Source organism: Anser brachyrhynchus (assembly GCF_964034855.1).
Source record: "Anser brachyrhynchus genome assembly, chromosome: 3".
In the NCBI taxonomy this organism is placed as follows: Eukaryota; Metazoa; Chordata; class Aves; order Anseriformes; family Anatidae; genus Anser; species Anser brachyrhynchus.
In genome coordinates, this window is record NC_137696.1 from 99785860 (window position 1) to 99803203 (window position 17344).

A 17344-nucleotide genomic window follows, 5' to 3' on the forward strand; every position below is an offset into this window, starting at 1 on the left:
ATATAAGACAACTTAAACTGAATGCGTGGAAGCTACACTTCTCTTCCAGTATTTCCTTCTCTGAAATTAAAGCAAAACCATCTTCCCAATTAATATATGCAGTTATAATTACATTAGAACAGCTCTATCAAACTAGGGGTTTCAGTATGCTCTAAAAAGAAAACATTAATAGTGGGAACGTAATGACACAATGTGTAGCTTTATGGATAACTGAGGAGAAAAGTCATCTTCCTCCTTAAGCAAAGGGGACTATTCTAGTGAAAATCACGGTTCTCTAACCAGCTACAAGAAGAAATTTTACTGGTGTGGCTACTTCTGGATGGAAATGACATCTCCATAATCTAGTTGACAAATCTAGTCCAGCATGACCAGAAAAATCTATAAGCACCTCTTCTGTGTCAGAAACACACAGATCAATTCCAGCTGACCACAGATCCAACCATTTCATTATCCCATCTGTTTTTCCCTACTTTAATCGATCAGTGCCAATTTACTATTCAGTGCTAGCACACCACTTCGATCTTCCTGATAGTACAGGAGAAACATAGGACAGTTCTCCTATACCTGCATACTAGTAGGGTATTTTTCTCAAAATAGTTACTTATTAATAATAATTAATTATAGTTAATAATAGTTAAATAGGCTACTTCAGAAAGAGCTTTCTGTAACATCCACTCAACTTACACGCCCAAAAGCCACAACAAAACAACTGGAAATGCATTGTCTTCTACGAAAACTTTACGTCAAGTTGTTTTAAAATACTGAGAAGTATTTAAACTCATCTCAGCTCCAATATCCTTTGCACGAAAATGAGGCTGCTCAAACCTCTGATTATTCTATATAAAAAAGTGTGATCATTTCAGCATGCCATTAACTAGAAGATGGCATTAAAAGTTCCATTGACATTTTTCCTCCTAACAGAGGTGTGAGTCATGTGTCAGTAAAGACAAATATCAAGTGACTGGAAGCGGCCAGGACAACTGAAGTTAAAATAGACAGAGATATTTTGGGAAATAACAACGAATTTAGCAGGGTCATATCTGTTTCAGACCCAGCACAAATCAGACAAAGCAGATTGGAACACAAGTCAATAAATATGCATGCTAGAGTGCTCTAAACAGCTTTTCTTTAACCAGAAAGGACTGAAATAACTGTTTGTTGCATGCTGTAACATAAAACATAGGACAGATTTGTTAGGTAGAACAGAAATGTGCAGTTAAGTCTGGTTTCAAAACTTGTCCCAAGCAAACTGATCTTCTGAGCTGTATATCATTAAAATGCAAGTACACTACAAGAAGCACCAAGTACCAACTTGTTTTATCAGCAAAAGTGGTCGGTTCTTTTATTGAGAAGACTACTAGTCTACTGGAAAGATTGTGCTTAATGCTGACTTTCTACCTTTTGTGGTATCTGAAATGCTGTTTAGCAAGGCACACATCATGTCTCCTTCAATGTGGTGGGGATTTAGGATGCGAGCTGACCGCTGAGTCATCTTAAACTGAGTTTCCAGTTCCAGGAAGCTTTTGTCTCCGGAAAGTATAGTGAAAGGAATTTGCTTGGGCAGGTGCTCATCCAGACGACCAGCCTGCACGGAAACAAAGGACAGGTGTTGAACTGAGATCGTAGTTTTACCTTGTGGAGTTTGGCTAGCTTTCTGTAAGGCAGCTCTTCATAGGAAAGCCTTCTACAGCAGCTTACCTCCACTTTTATCATCAGATGCAAGTTATACGACTGCAAAAGGTGTTATTTTGACACTGCATTTATTCTATAAATATGGTAATAGATATAGGGAACGGCTACCAGAACAGCACAGATACAGTATGGAAAAATTCTTAAAAACCAGCATTTCAGAATCATCTCCACTACAAACAAGCTGTATGTGCAGAGCATTTTAAGAACCATTAAAAAAAAAAGTAAGGCAACATATAAACACTGTTGCAAAACACATTTATAAAACTTACAATTACAACCTCAGGTAGGTTTTATCTAAATGATAAGACACTGTATTAATAAGCTGAGTCCCCAGAAGACCCCAGATTCCTGTCCTTCTCCTGCACTTCTCCCAGCCCAAAGCCCTAGGTCTACTCAACATGGTACTGAACATGGGCACTGCTCTTTGCCAGCTCAGCAGGGTCTCTGAAACTGACACACATCCAACTCCCTCTTATAGTTAGCTCCAGATTTGGGCCACTTGAAGGGAGAGGCAAAAGTTACACTTCATTCTGAAGCAGAAACTCTAAGAACTCTTTAAAAAAAAAAAAAAAAAGTCTTCATTCCCTAACCAGCCTCCCATCCCTTCACAACAGACTGATGTCCTACTTGGGATAACATTTTCATTCCGAAAAAAAGATGAAAAAGAAGCAAAGCATAGGGCAAAGTGATAATGATACCTAAGTGTACTATATTTGCCAAGTTATGCTGTATGATCTTCATGCAATCCACAATTCAATTCACACGGAAAAAAAGTAAATGTGTAATTTTTCAGGTTTATCCAAACGTGTAGGGGGAGTGCTTCAAAAATCACTTCTCAACAGGCTGTCTCTACCCAATTCAATGACAGGTTTTCTTGTTCTTTTTAGTGGACACAGAAGTTTTGTGAAGAGAATCTAAGAATCTCACATGCGATTAGTACTTAACACCAATGTCAGACATCACCTGGCCACCCTTCTCTAGGTGCAGAAACAACAACAAAGACATTGTGCACTAACTTACATGAACACAGAGAGCAAAGTCTGCTGCCTCTCTTCTGGTACCGCAACGTGGATGAAGGAAGAAGCATCCAATCCTCTTAAGATAATTATAAATTCTGCACTGCACTGGAGGTCTCCAGTTGCTGTGTCCTCCTAAGCAGTCAAAGAAAAGAAATGCATAGCACTGTCACCATGAGTTAAGAATGAAAGGCAAAAGTAAAGGTACAACTGGCTTTAAAGACGAAATTTATTCTGACCAATGTAAAAGCTAAAAAAAAATAAAAATAATAAAACATTACTCTAAAACCCCCATAGGCCTTGTTGGTGGGTTAGAAAACAAAAAAATGGAAAGGAGCTAGCCTGATCCTGCACAAAGCCTCTCATTCTATTTTGTATGCATTTTTCTACTAATTCTGAAAAAAAAAATATTTTCCAGAAATTACATGTGTTTGGATATAGTAACATATCTTTTCCAGCTTTATACACAGTTAGTGGCCAATCTACAGAAACAGAGGTGCTCTGGGAAAGCAGTACAATAACAGAAATGCTTTTCTTAGGGAACTCTACACTAATGCAGTGCCAGAGATTGTTTCCAGCAGAATCTGTAGTTTCCTGACACGTTGCATGTCAGAACTCTTTAAAGAGAAGATCCAAGAACTGGAGCAGCAGCTGGAGTCCTGACAAAAACTTGGATGCAGTCAAGGATAAGTAAAATGAGGCTACATTTAAAAACAAAAAAACCACCAGCACACAACATGCAGGAATTTTCTCAACAATGGTAACCTGAAACATGTAGTTACTAGCTGAGAACACAGCTGGATAACAGGGAAGAGCTGAGTAAATGGCTTGCTACGGATAAAAAGAAAGGCTGAAACAGGTTGCAAGGGAAAGGAAAGGAGTAGCAACTGTCTCAAGAAAAAAAGGGAAAACCAGAGGAGGTTGCAGTTACTATGACAACATAAAAAGAAAAACAAATGGAAGGACAATGTGAAGGGAGTGAATAAGAATTTCACGACATTCCCAATTGCTAAGAAATAATGGGTCTGCAACAGGGAGGAGAAAAAACGCTGCTTGATCTGCCAGGTGATATAATGGTTGGGTATAAGAAAGGATTTTGACTGGAAAGTGAAACCAGTCGTTGATTGCACTTCATATGAGGACTTGTGAAACTAAGACTCGCATGAACAGCCCATGGAGAACTCCGCATTCTCCCTGAATCTGACAAAGAAGTAGAAGTAGTCTTCAGCAGATTTCTCCTGGTTTTGTTTTCTTTTCACCCTAATGGCTATAAAAGACTACCAAAAATGATCAGAAAACTCAAGGATACAGTAACAAACTATACAGAAAAGATCTAGAGGTACCTGTCCATGAGCAAAATGATCTTTGAGTTGTTCTCATCTGCTGTGACAGCCTTGGCCACTGCCATTTAGAGAAGACTTGTAATCATCAACCCTGCTTTTTGGTAGCATAAACGTACAACATGAATTTTTGACGTAACAGCTGGCAGAGCTGTATTTACTCTAGTGGAGCTAGACTACAGAACAGGTGAAGGAAAACTGAAAATCTGAAAACAGAAACAATATAGAACCTGAGCAACACAATGGAGGAACCTCAAAGAAAAGCTAGGGCTGTATTAACAACAGGAATAGTAGACATAATGCAATAGGTATCACTAAAAAATAGTCAGAGATGCTGTTTGGAAGTGCAAAAAAAAACCAAGAGACAGGGATGTTGGTATTTTTAAAGGCTAAACAAACACAAGAATAGCATGCACTATGTAACTCTGTAAACCACTTCTATGAGAGCATCTACAATGTCTCCACGTGTTATTGATGTCTCCCACATCTCCTAGAGCCTTACTGTTCCCAGGCTCTGTAACAATCCTTCTGACACTGAGAAACTGTTAAAATGTTCTCTGATACAGATTTGGCCCATTTTAATGACCACTAACTCTTCAGCAAGGTTTTTCAGTTCAAATCCTCCAGTAACCATTCCCACCAGGCAGCCTGGATGCAGCAACCCCATTTGGAAAACAAGAAATTTAGCAGCACTGGCACGGACTGTTCAGGGCCAGCAGGCCTGAGGATTCAAAGCATCCCTGGGCACGTTGTCTTAACTAGCCTACCCCACCAACAGAGGTTCCTAACAACAGATCAGTAGCACTAAGACTGTACTATGGATTATTTCTCAGGTCAGAGAAGAAACGTTTCTGACAAGAATACAGTTCAGACAGGCTCAATCAATCCTTTCCTTACTGAATCGAAACAGGGCATTTAACCTTGGAAAGAAGTAACACACAGAAGACCTTCCCATAAGAAACAAGCTTGGGTCAATCAATGACAAGCCAGTTTAAGCAGAGTAGCAGGCAAAGTATGACTGAAAGCAAAGGTCAGAATTCAAGCGGGTAAAGTTTCACTTAACTGTGAAAAAATATTTACTAAGGAATTCTTTATAAAACCCAGACAGAGTAACCCTGATTTTAGATGTGAGCCAGGCTGGACATTTCTTCAAGTCAGATTCCTAATAATTTCTTATTTTAATCTGTAGAAAAATAAAATGTTGTTCCAAGGCCAAGCCTATTGAATAACTAGAAATCAACAAACAACCTTCTGCAACTGCATCAAGGCCCTGCCACCCCCATTCACAGCAGCCTTAGAAATCAAGGCATGTGGAAGTAAAGGGAAATTTGACCAGAAGTCAATGAGGGCAAAGCATTACAACAGAGAGGAGTTGGACTCAATCCTCTTGAGAGATCCCTATGGGTCTCTTCCATCTCGGGATATTCTATGACTCTATGATAATGAGAAGCAAAATAGGTTGTTCAGCCATATAGAAAAGAGACTATATATGGAAAAACAATGCAGCAGCAAGGCAGTGAGAATGAAACAGAAACCAAGGATAATTTGGCATAATCTAAAACCCCCCAAAGTCAATATTTTCTGTGGTTCTGTGGCGTATGCACACACATGCAAGAAGACTTTTGCTGTACATGGAGACCTGTTACCACACAGGGAGACCAAGTGCTAAATAATGACAAGAGGGAGAATGACAGAGAAGCAATGGCTGAGCAGAACACAAAAGTGAGGAGCATAACCTGCTTTGATCACGAAGACCAGAGGTTTCCTCCCCAGAATTCCTAAGCTACAAGACATTAGACCACAGGTCCAGGAGCACCGTTGACTGTTTGAAGAACTCATGCTAACAGACATACCTGCTGCAAGGGAAATAATTGAAGGCAGATACTAAGAAAATCAGTAGAAAAGCCACAAGCTGGACAAGAAAGTATTGAGTTAATGGTATTGGTAGACTTCCCAAGAAGTTTTCTTACAAACCAGTAACAATGTGAGTTCTGCCAATCACCTGGTACTACTGCTAATGTCTTCCGGATGTGAGACACCTAGTGATGTGCAGGATGACCAGGAACCTCCCCAAGAGGCAAGCCAGAGACTGAACAAAATTCGAGTATAAGCATGTAAAATCACGTCTTCTGGAACTAAAACCAAAAAACATTATGACAAGGACTTGGCAGCTAGAAACTAGCTAGAAAGAAAATAATTTGTGAGTATTATGGATGTCCTGATACCTACGAAAAACTAGTATGATACTGCCTAAGCAGCTTGAGCAGGGAAGCTAAAAAGACCTCTAAACCATTTAGTGACTCTGTCTACAGGACAGTCTACAAGGAACAGTAGGAGAAGCAGACCTGAGTTAGAAAAGGTCAAGAACATTTCTGCTCATGGTGCCTGTGATATTGTGACTTGAGACCCTAGTGGCTGCTTGTTCTCTCAAAGAATTGCTGCTTGAGTACTTGTGTGGACTCATTAAACTTCTCTTCCTGTTTCCCTCGACCACTTCTTACCTTGAAAGCCCCAGATAAACGTCCCTTGGTTCAGGTTAGCTGGCAGCTGTGTGAATAAGCTTCCCCAGTTGTCCAGATCCACCAACACAATGTGAGTCATGGTACTCAGGTAGTCAAGATCAGGAAGTTCACTGTCTTCAAGGGGATAAAAAGAAGGCATTTTAAGTTCACCTGACTTTCTGGTCAACCAACACACATCAACTCAGACACGCTTTTAAAATTCAGGTATTAAAGAATTCCATAAGCTGACAGTAACAAAACATGATGCTATTTGGGGGCTGCTTTGTTTCAGCAGTGTTTTTACATCAACTAAAGTAGCATTTAGTAATGCAAAAATTAGATTAAAGACAGCAGAATCTAGCGGTATGACGGTGAAGAGCTGGATAGATGTGGTAGGCACAGAGCCGTTGTCATTCACTGAGACACTGATGCTTTTAACAGCACATTCAACTATACACCCCCCTACTATGGGGAGTCTGTGACATTTAATTACATGCATAAAAGCACATAAAATGTTTAGAAACATACTTTTTGCTGTATATCTAACAGAAATGTCAACCTTTAAATCAAAAAATGACATCACGAGTAATTAAAAAATACTTCCAAGAACTCATAAGACACACCTTTGGCATTCTTTACGTCATTCTTAGAAGTAACAAGAATTAAAAAAAAAACACAATTGGAGTTTTTAGGCAAAGCCAACCCAACACATATTGAGAACAGAAATTCTCAGCCACAGTTTTTTTGGCAAGCTAAGCACAACTGAGAAGCTGGTGTTATAATAGAACTGCCCACACAGAAAGCACTATCAGCCTCACAAATATGTATACATACAAAGGAGGAAAAGTTTCCTTTGAGTGTGTGTGTATATTTCCAGTCCATTTTGCATTTCTAGGCATTTGATCTCCACCTGGAGTCATTAATTGTCCTCCTCCTTTTATCACCAAATTAGGCTCCCAAGCAATTTGAAAAATTAAATGAGAGAGCCTTTGGACTGAAACATTTGTCTGCCTTTTTGTTTTTCAAGACTTCATGCATGAGGTATATGTCAATAAAATGTAGAGTTCAAGTTCTGGCAACTTAAATCTCAAGAATTCAATGTGCAACTTTGAGAAATAACAAATTAAATTATTTGTGAATAATTCTTTGTGTTATTTGTGAACTGATTTGTAGACTGGATATAGGCAAATGATATGTTACATACTTATACTGACATTCAAACAGAGTATGTTAAAGATAGCAATATTCTTCTAATGTAAAAACCTCTCGATTTCTACATACCTTCACCAGGCTCTTCACAGGGTGCAGAGTTTTCTTTTTTTTCTTTCTTTACATGGAATGGTCCCTGCAGAGGAGGAGACTGTGGTTTTTCCTGAGTCTTGGATGGATATGCATGCAATTTTGCTTCGTGGGGCTTTTTGTCCACGCAAGCCCCACTTGCTGTGAACTTGAATACTGTATTTTCCAATTCCGGTGTTAGACCTGATATATCAGGTTTCTGCAAGAAGCAGTGTTTCATGTGATAGTGTTGATGTGCGCTGTGAAGATCGTCAAAGTTTTTGTTGCACGCAGCACATCTAACAACATAGATCTCTTGCTTACTTTTCACTGACGCGTGGCAGTTGAGATGACTGTTCAGATCGGCAACGTTCTGTGCAGTTTTGGAACAGAAGCAACAGCGAAACCATAAGTTTCCTTTTTGCAGCATGGCTTTCTGACAATTCACATAGTCGTTCCTCCTGTTTATTTTGGAGACGTAACTGGTCCGGCAGCCACAGGTTAAACGGTCTCCTTTTTCTACTGGCAGGAAGTCATCATCTTCTTTTATTGATATTTCCATCTGTTCAGGCACAAACGCATAGTCCATGCTATGAAGCTCTTTATAATGGATTAGAAATTCTTCCTCTTTGTCAAAGAAGAGATTACCACAAAGGCCACAGAAAAATTTAATTTGTATTTCTTCCTTATGATGCTCTTGGAAGTGTCGCTGCAGCGTTCCTACTTTCCGAAAGTGGCTTTTGCATAACCCACAGCAATACCTGTGAAACGCGTGGCTTTCTAGCGACATGCAATGCTGTTTAACGCTGTCTTCAGATTCAAACATCTCCTCGCAAATGCGGCATTGCCATTTTCCCAGAATAGGACTTTTTTCAGGGGAGAGCTCAATAGGACTAGGAGTGCAGTCTTTCCTTTCACCTGTGTAAATGCATGCGGTGTCAGAAACTGATGGCATAGGTTCATCTGCTAGAGCTTCTTGCTCGTAATAGTAACTATGTCCACCATGACGTTCAGTCACATGCCTCATAATATCCTTTTCTTTGAGGAGATCTACAGAGCATGCTCTGCACCAGAAAAGAAAGTTAGTCAAGTGTGCTCCCCCATGGAATCGGCTCATATGCAGGTGGATAATGCTTGAATTTTCAGCAAGCTTTCCGCACACGGCACACTTGTAACAGATTCTATTTGCTGACAAAATGTGGTTTTCTACTGCCTCTTCTGTAAAAAACTTTTGAAGGCATTCACAAAACCAGGCTTTTACCTTGCTAGCATTGCCTTGACTTTGGTTTCCTACGTGATCTTCGTTCTTATCTTGTAGTTCACTCTTCCGTTTTGAAGGAGAACCACTTTCATTGGTTGATTCATTCGATGTCAAATGTCTCTTGAGCAACGTTCTTGATCGATCCATGGTATGGCTCAAATGAGATGAGTCTTTATTTTTTTCATTGACGTGACAGAACATCAAGATGGACTCTTCCATTGTAGTATGAACTTTAACGTTATGCTGAGTGCTCTGCTTATGCTGGGCGATCTGCTTCTCATCAGCAAGCAGCTTATCACAGCTCTCACAGTGACCTTTTGTCTTAAATACCTCTGCAATCTGGGAGATGCTCTTCTTGGACAGTGTCACAGGGCCAGAATTACGACAACGTGTTCTAGATTGGATTAAAAAAGCACAATTAAGGTGTTGTATCACAACCTCAAACTTTTTTTTTTAAACCTTCAGATGTACTCTGAAATTTTTCCTAGTAGCTAAGCAATTAGCGTGTTGAAGTAGTGTCCTCTGTCTACTTCTACTGACTTACTAGTTTGTCAACAGGACTATGCAATGCTTAGCTAGTCTCTGCACCTTGAACAGAATTAGATGTTAATTTCTAACACTAGCACTTATGTTTTTGAGAAAGTACATTTTAGAAATCAAATGTTGCCAACTTAGAAATAGTGGAACTGAGACCAATAAAGTTCTGTTGTTCTCTGTTACAAGAAGAATATAAACAAAAAGGATAGGGTCAGCATTCTGCAGTGGATTGCATAGAGTAAGGGAGGGTAAAAGACATGGAAATTAAGTATTTTTTGGGATAGTTTACCCATTAAGTCAACATTCAGATGGTCCTAGATGCCGTGAAATCCACTAGCACCTGTACAAGATACATCTGTGTAGGTTATACAAGCACACCCGTTATCAGTACATGGATATTCGCGTTACAAAGACAGCCGCTCCTCACACACCTGAAGTGAGCTGTTAATTCCATATGTGAGCGTAGTATCTGGGAGCAGGATATACACTTCACTTGGAAGGGGACCTCTTTGCAGAGAGATATCAGCAGTTTCTTTGCATATGACGGGAAAGGTAGAGGAAGGCCATCCTTCGTTTCTTCTGTAATGCAGAATGGCAGAAAATGCAACCATACATTAAGGAGTTCTTTCATAATATTTCAGCTTTCTGACAAGGTTTCTACAGTTGTGTTCGTTTGTCACAGGGTTCAGAAATTGAGTTACCATGTGTCAGCTGATCCCCAGTATTTGTGCAATAAAAGTTTTAAAAGTTAAAACTGCATTAATATGTTAAACTTCTGTAACAATCTCATATCTGCATCTTTAGCATCTTGTTTTTTTCATGTTCAGTGACTGACTGTTTCCCTTTTTGTCCTTCTACAAGTTCAGGTCAGCTACCTCTCCCAGGAAGGTTCTTACTGACTTGCTTCACCTTAACCTATCACCACCTGTCTGCTCTTACTACATACGCTTCTACTTAAAGCCACGGTGCATTTAAAAAAGAAAAAAAATATTGCAACTCATTAACAAGTTTGATCATCTCTCTCTTTCCCATTCTTACTGTTACTTTTCCTTGTATTCTTAGAATTTTTTGCTGTTCTGAGCATGATCCATGGATAACTCCAGTACTAGCCAAATACAAAAACTATTCTGTCGAAAAGAGAATGGTAGATGGCTTACAAACTGCACAGTGCTGTCAATGTTCTGGATCTTAGGAGGCAAACTCTAGTTTAATTTTCTGCTTAGTAAGATGTAATGAACAGTAGAAAGTAATTTGAGTTTGGGCCTTTCAACTAAACAGATCTCACAGACCATGTTGACAATAATAATCAAAGACGTACCAATGCAAAGGAAAAAAAAAGGAGCATTTTTGTTCTGAGCTAAGTGCTATCCATCTCTCTATTCTGTGCTATTAATCTTTCCAAAGCAACAGGTTACCAGTAAATTTTATTTTAAACCTACAACCTGGTTTTCAACACAAGTCAGCATGTTCATGATTAATAACTTATTTGAGAATACAAGTACGTCAGATTTACAAAATGCAAGAGAACTCCGAAGAGTGCAGCTGACAGACACTTCCATGCAGATGGAAGAACCGATGCAGCCTGCAGGAAGATTCCTTCAAAGCCTCTCTTTACTGTGTAAATCCTGCAGCCACACTGGGGGAGGCCACAAAGGGTAGATATGTTTACAAGGATGAGAAATTGTATTGGTCCTTTTGACCATGTAGACTTACCCTGAAAGCTACACTATCTAAAACAGGGCAGCTTCTTGAATAAGAAGTCAACTCCATCTACGTGTCATCTACCTCAGCCACTTACCTAATGTTAGAGTAAATGCTTTAATGCCTATTGCATATGTCAAAGCTGAGATGTCAGTACAGATCTGATGGCTGGTAACCCAGCCTCACAGGTCACCGACCCTGTTCCCAAGAGCATGATTATTCAGACATCTGTGGAATCTGGAAAGCATGGCCCAGGATGTTATCAGCTCACAACATAACCAGTAGCTTAGCCTTCAGTAGCAACACTGCCAGTGCAAGGCACCAGCCCGGCTGCACTGTTCCAGCTAAGGTGATGAAATCTGCAGTTATATGGAGAAGGAACTTTCAGAATTTTTTTTTTTAGCTCATCAGGTGTGTCAAGGACACAGACAAGAAAAAATAATCTCCAGCAGATTTCAGACAGCACAGTAGGGGGCAGGAACATCACAGCCTGACTGGACTGAAACAGACATGTATGTGTTTTGGTCCAGGTTTCTATCAATACGTTAAATGTAAACCTATTTAAGACAGTGTCAATTTAATACAGGGTCACTGGAGGATTAGAAGCGTGTATGACAGGACTGAGGAATCACTTCTACAGAAATAATGTAAACTTCAAAGCGTCTCCTCTTACAGAACTTGTAACACCTTACAGAATATGTAATGCCTTAAAAGAAAAATAAGAATTAATTAAAAACAAACTTAAAAGCCTTAGATTTTTCTGCTGTGTAAAAAGCTTAAATCATTTCACATTGTAAGGAGAAATTATCACAAGGAATGAAAAGCACACAAAGTACACTTAGTAGCAACGTACCGAGCAATTTATAAACCTGGAGGAAGTGCTTCTTTCCTGACATATGCTGCAAGCATTCGTCTCTTTTGGTGAAGAGGAAGAAACATTGTGGGCACGCAAAACACTGAATATGCTGTGGAGGGAGATCTTTTTTATGTCCGTCATTTTCATTTAGCTGGAAAATAAAATCATCCGATGAGGAAAAACACTCAGCCAACAAAGCAGTTCCATTTCTCCTCATGTCCTTTCATTCCCCCCATGCCCTGCCTCCCCCCCCACCCAGCAATATTTTTATTTTTAGGTTTTCAGATGCCACATGTATGTATAGGCTATGTGCTTCAGCTTGTGAGACACAAGGGAATGGCCAAACTGCCATTGTAGTAAACTCATCCTTACTGCACCGGCAACTTTTCCATTCCCTTCTTGCACCACTGGTAGCAACTCCCTTCCATCAATTCTTAACAAGTCCTTTATCAGGCTCTCACAAGAAAGCTCCTGACCAACCTGTGACTCTTAAAATCAACTCTTTCCACACTCTTTGCCTTCTACACAACTTCAAATCTCTGCTTTCAGGGCAAAGATCCTTTAATTCTGCTTATGATGTTTTTGCTTACTCTTTTCTTCCGTCTCGTCAAAGAATCTGCATGACATGTTTATGCTTTCTTCCAAAACTTTGTTTAGAAAGTGATAACTCACTTTGCTATCTCCCCTTCCTTTCACACCAAAATAATCCTATCCTCACACCTGCTGCAAGAGTCACTTCCTTTCACCAAACTTGTCTCTAACTCCTGCTAATGTTCCTGGACATAACCGTATTTGTTATTAAAGCATCTTTGAAGTTGCTATCTGGTATCCAATTCAACACCAGATTGCTTAAATACAACCAGGCACCCTGAAGGTAACAGCTGAGCATCTGTCACTGAACTGAAGGGAAAGTCAGAGGACATCAGAAAAGAAAGAAGGGAAAAGAAAGGAGGCAAGGAACAACACCATAAAAAACAAGTACTATTAGCTTATATTCAAATCAAAACTCAAATGCTAGATTATCCTGTTCTCTTCCATAAGTTAACTACTAAGTAATGGTAAACACATTTATCAATGGAGAGACTAAAGACAGGGAAGAAACCATTGCACCTGAGTCACTCACGTTTCTTTTCTCCTGCTGTTGCCTTTATTTCTGAGCTCTTCCCTGCTGCTTCTCTTTACCTCCCCTTACTTCACCCTAACCTCGTGCCTTCATCTTTTGTAGTTTTGGAGACACCAAAAACGGGAATACCTTTCGACAGCATCAACAAGGACAAAAGGTTCAAGACAGATCTACAGTCCTCTTGGAAGTACACCACAGAGCACAACGTAATGGTCAGATTTAATGGCAGTGCTGTCAGGATACACCACGTGTTTGAAACACAGCAGAATAAGAAAAACTATTTGGAAGACTAAATCAATGGAGGTGGGGTGGAAGAGGGTTTAAAGGACAAAAACAAAATGCATAATTATGTATCTTGATAACCCTCTATTATGTTCAGTCAGGTGAGTTACTTATCCTTATGATCTTGCCTTAGATAAAAGATGATCAGTGTACTGCTGTAAGGTTGAAAATCTTTTGCAGCATATCACACAGGCAACAGCATTATTTGGGGGTCCATGCAATGTGACTGTTGGGTCACAAGGAGAGTGATCAAACCTAGAGAGGAAGAAATAATTAACAAACTAGGCCCCTCTCAACAGCGAAAAAATGGTTTTTTTTTAATAGGAAAATTTAGGTCTTTTGAAGCTACTGGACAACAACTTATCAAATCAACCTAATCTGCAAAATTCCTCACCTGTCATTAGCTGTATCAGCTGACATATCCCATGCAGAGCCAATTCTCTCTGCAGCTTATCAGTTATAATGATCTATTGGTAGAGGAATTATACTGTTTTTGAGAGTGAGAGAACTAATCAAATCTACATTTCCTAAAGATATTTTTTTTAACCTCCCTGTATTGTTTTTGGCTGGGATAGAGTTAATTTTCCATACAATAACTTGCATGGTGCCGTGTTTTGGACCCGTGACCAAAACAGTGGTGATAACACACTGATGTTTTAGTTGTTGCAGAGCAGTGCTCACACAGAGCCAAGGACTTTTCAGCTCCTGGTGCTGCCCCGCCAGCAAGGAGGCTAGGGGTGCACCAGGAGCTGGGAGGGGACACAGCCAGGACAGCTGGCCCAGGCTGGCCAGAGGGATGTCCCACACCATGTGGCGTCATGCTCAGCAATAACAGCTGGGGGAAAGAAGGAATAAGGCGGGGGGGATGCTCAGAGTTATGGTATTTGTGTCCCTAAGTAACCATTATGCGTGACGGAGCCCTGCTCTCCTGGAAAGGCTGAACATCTGCCTGCTGATGGGAAGTAGTGAATGAATTCTTTGTTTTGCTTTGTGTGTGGGTACAGCGTTTGCTTTACCTACTAAGCTGCCTTTATCTGCATCTATGAGGTCTCTTTCACCTTTCTGATTTTCTTCCCCTTCCCAGTGTAGGGAGGAGGGTAAGCAAGTGGCTGTGTTGTGCTTAGTTGCCTACTGGGGTTAACCCACAACACTCCCCCTTAGTTTTTCCCCTTACCAGCTTCCCCATGACACTACCATTAGCTGAAACACAGTATATGCTGGAATTGACCAGAAATATAGCGAGTGGTGACTAGCAACAATCAGCTAGGAACAGACATCTATAGCTACTCTTTGCTTATCTTTATTTTCATTAAGAGCATCTTTTTTATCCTACCATCAAGTTTGTTATAACCTGCACTTTGGCCACAACAACCCCATGCAGCGCTACAGGCTTGGGGCAGAGTGGCAGGAAAGCTGTGCAGAGGAAAAGGATCTGGGGGTGCTCATTGATGCTTGCCTGAACAAGAGCCGGCAGTGTGCCCAGGTGGCTAAGAAGGACAAGAGCATCCTGGCTTGTGTCAGAAACTGTGTAACCAGCAGGACCAGGGAGGTGATCGTCCCCCTGTACTCTGCTCTGGTGAGGCTGCACCTTGAGTGCTGTGTTCAGCTTTGGGCCCCTCAGTACAAGAAGGACATCGAGGTGATCGAGCGTGTCCAGGGAAGGGCTACAAAGCTGGTAAGGGGTCTGGACCACAGGTCTTATGAGGAGCAGCTGAGGGAACTGGGGGTGTTTAGTCTGGGGAAGAGGAGGCTCAGGAGAGACCTTATTGCTCTCTGCAACTGCCTGAAAGGAAGCTGTGGGGAGCTGGGGGTTGGCCTCTTCTCGCAGATAACCAGTGATAGGACCAGAGGGAACGGCCTCAAGTTGCGCCACGGGTGGTTCAGGTTGGAAATGAGGAGACATTTCTTTTCAGAAAGAGCAGTCGGGCAATGGGACGGGTTGCCCAGGGAGGACCTGGTGCTTAGGGACATGGTTTACTGGGTGATACTGGTAGGGGGATGGTTGGACCAGATGATCTTGGAGGTCCTTTTCAACCTTAATGATTCTACAGTTCTAACTTGTATGTTTTTAATGTGTTAACCTTTTGCTCTTTTTCAAGTTTGGATGAAGAAGTAATATAACTAGAGCACAGAAATGTTGTTTCTCAGAAAACCAGATACTAAAAATGCTTAGCAAGCAGAATAAATAAATTTTGAATGAAAAACAAAACAAAAACAACTACAAAAGAACAACCAACCAGGAAGTTTCTCACAACATCTGTATAAAATCTGCAACACATTAACCTAGCCTCCAAATGAGTTTTTGTCACTATAGGCAGTTTAAAGTAGATTTGATGTATATGTCTTAAGTTTGAACACAGTTTCACTACTATTTCTTGCATTATGCCCTTGCCTTTTCAGGTGACCTAGGAGAAGATGCCCATTATCAAAATTTCTGTTGCAATGCATCACAGGACAAGAAATGGGACTGCTGTTGACTTGTGTCTGACCTCCTCTCTGATAAGCACCCTTTCTTCCACTGTTAACGGTGCCTGGTTTGAGACCTGTGTTAGAAAACAAAACACTTAACCACAATCTCAACTATAGAGGCTTTTTTTTTTAAAAAAAAAAAAGAAAAGGAACACACAAAAAAAAACCAAAACCAACTTAACCAAAACCACAAAACCTAAAGCATTTAGAAATCAGGTTACATCAATTCTAGAAGCATGCTAGCAATGCACTGTAATGCAATCCTACTACAAAAAGTCTCCTGTTTCAGTTGAAGAATCTGTCTCTTCAATCCCCAGTTAGATTACTTCTCTAACACTTCGACATACTTCCTCCAGGTCTTGCAGGAAATATTTTAAAATTGCAATCTAAAAAAATATTTTAAACTGAAGTTATACTTACTTATGTAGGCATACTTTCCTGAGCAACAGTTCAATAAATGTTTTCCTTCCAACAACTTTGTGGTAAAAGTTGTTAGCGCTGCCTTAATGGCTTTTATACTTATTTTTCTAAGCAATAAAACATTAGAAGAATAGTTTTTGTGGAAACTATTACAAAGTTCAGATTCTAAGATCTGGTTATGCATAAGAGGCACCTGCAAGCTCACTGTCAGTATTGCTTAATGCAATTATCAGATTTCTATTCTGCAATGCAGCACTTAGAAATAATCACTACTAAGTGAATAAGCAGTGACTTAGAAAACATATCACCAAAACCTAGCTTCAAGGTACCCGAATAAATGCTGATTACTCCTATTACATATTCACTATTAATCTTTGCTACCTTATTAAGTATTTGAAGCCCCATCATTCCTATTCTTACCTGGCATTTTTAACCACTGGTCCACGCATAGTCTTGCGGCTTCTGTGTCACTGTGTTCCCGAATAAATTCTAGTTCCTGCAACCCGTGAGCATACTGGGAATCGACTTTCTCCTGAAGGTGAAAATATGTAAGGCAAGGTAGTAAATATATATATTTTTTAATTCAAAATTAAATATATATATCAAGTTAGACTTCCAAAACTTACATGTGGCTCTCTACATTTCAAAAAAAAAGTAAAGAAAAAACTTAGAATGATTTGACTGATTTCTATATAACACAAAGGTGGAATATAACAGCAATAAAGTAACACCAGAAGAGTGTTAATTTTTGTGCCCCAAATAAAGGCTACAGCTCTTGAAATATGCTTGCTGAAAATAACTAAGTGAAAAAGTTTAAATATTGATCTTTTCCCTGTTCATTATTAGTATTAATTCTGACAATACAGAA

General features: G+C 39.9%; 1 protein-coding gene across 4 annotated transcripts in view; it reads right to left on the reverse strand.

Moving 5' to 3' along the window:
- ZNF451 (zinc finger protein 451) overlaps positions 1 to 17344 on the reverse strand; it is a 42748-nt gene that overhangs the window by 10848 nt on the left and 14556 nt on the right. For all 4 annotated transcript variants that reach the window (XM_080584869.1, XM_080584866.1, XM_080584867.1 and 1 more), the window contains exons 5-13: positions 16897 to 17008; positions 15980 to 16130; positions 13716 to 13842; positions 12180 to 12333; positions 10057 to 10204; positions 7831 to 9482; positions 6550 to 6684; positions 2713 to 2843; positions 1399 to 1585 (exon numbers count right to left, since the gene is read on the reverse strand). In XM_080584869.1, the coding sequence (XP_080440995.1) occupies positions 1399 to 1585; positions 2713 to 2843; positions 6550 to 6684; positions 7831 to 9482; positions 10057 to 10204; positions 12180 to 12333; positions 13716 to 13842; positions 15980 to 16130; positions 16897 to 17008 (2797 nt within the window). The remainder of the gene's footprint in view (positions 1 to 1398; positions 1586 to 2712; positions 2844 to 6549; positions 6685 to 7830; positions 9483 to 10056; positions 10205 to 12179; positions 12334 to 13715; positions 13843 to 15979; positions 16131 to 16896; positions 17009 to 17344) is intronic.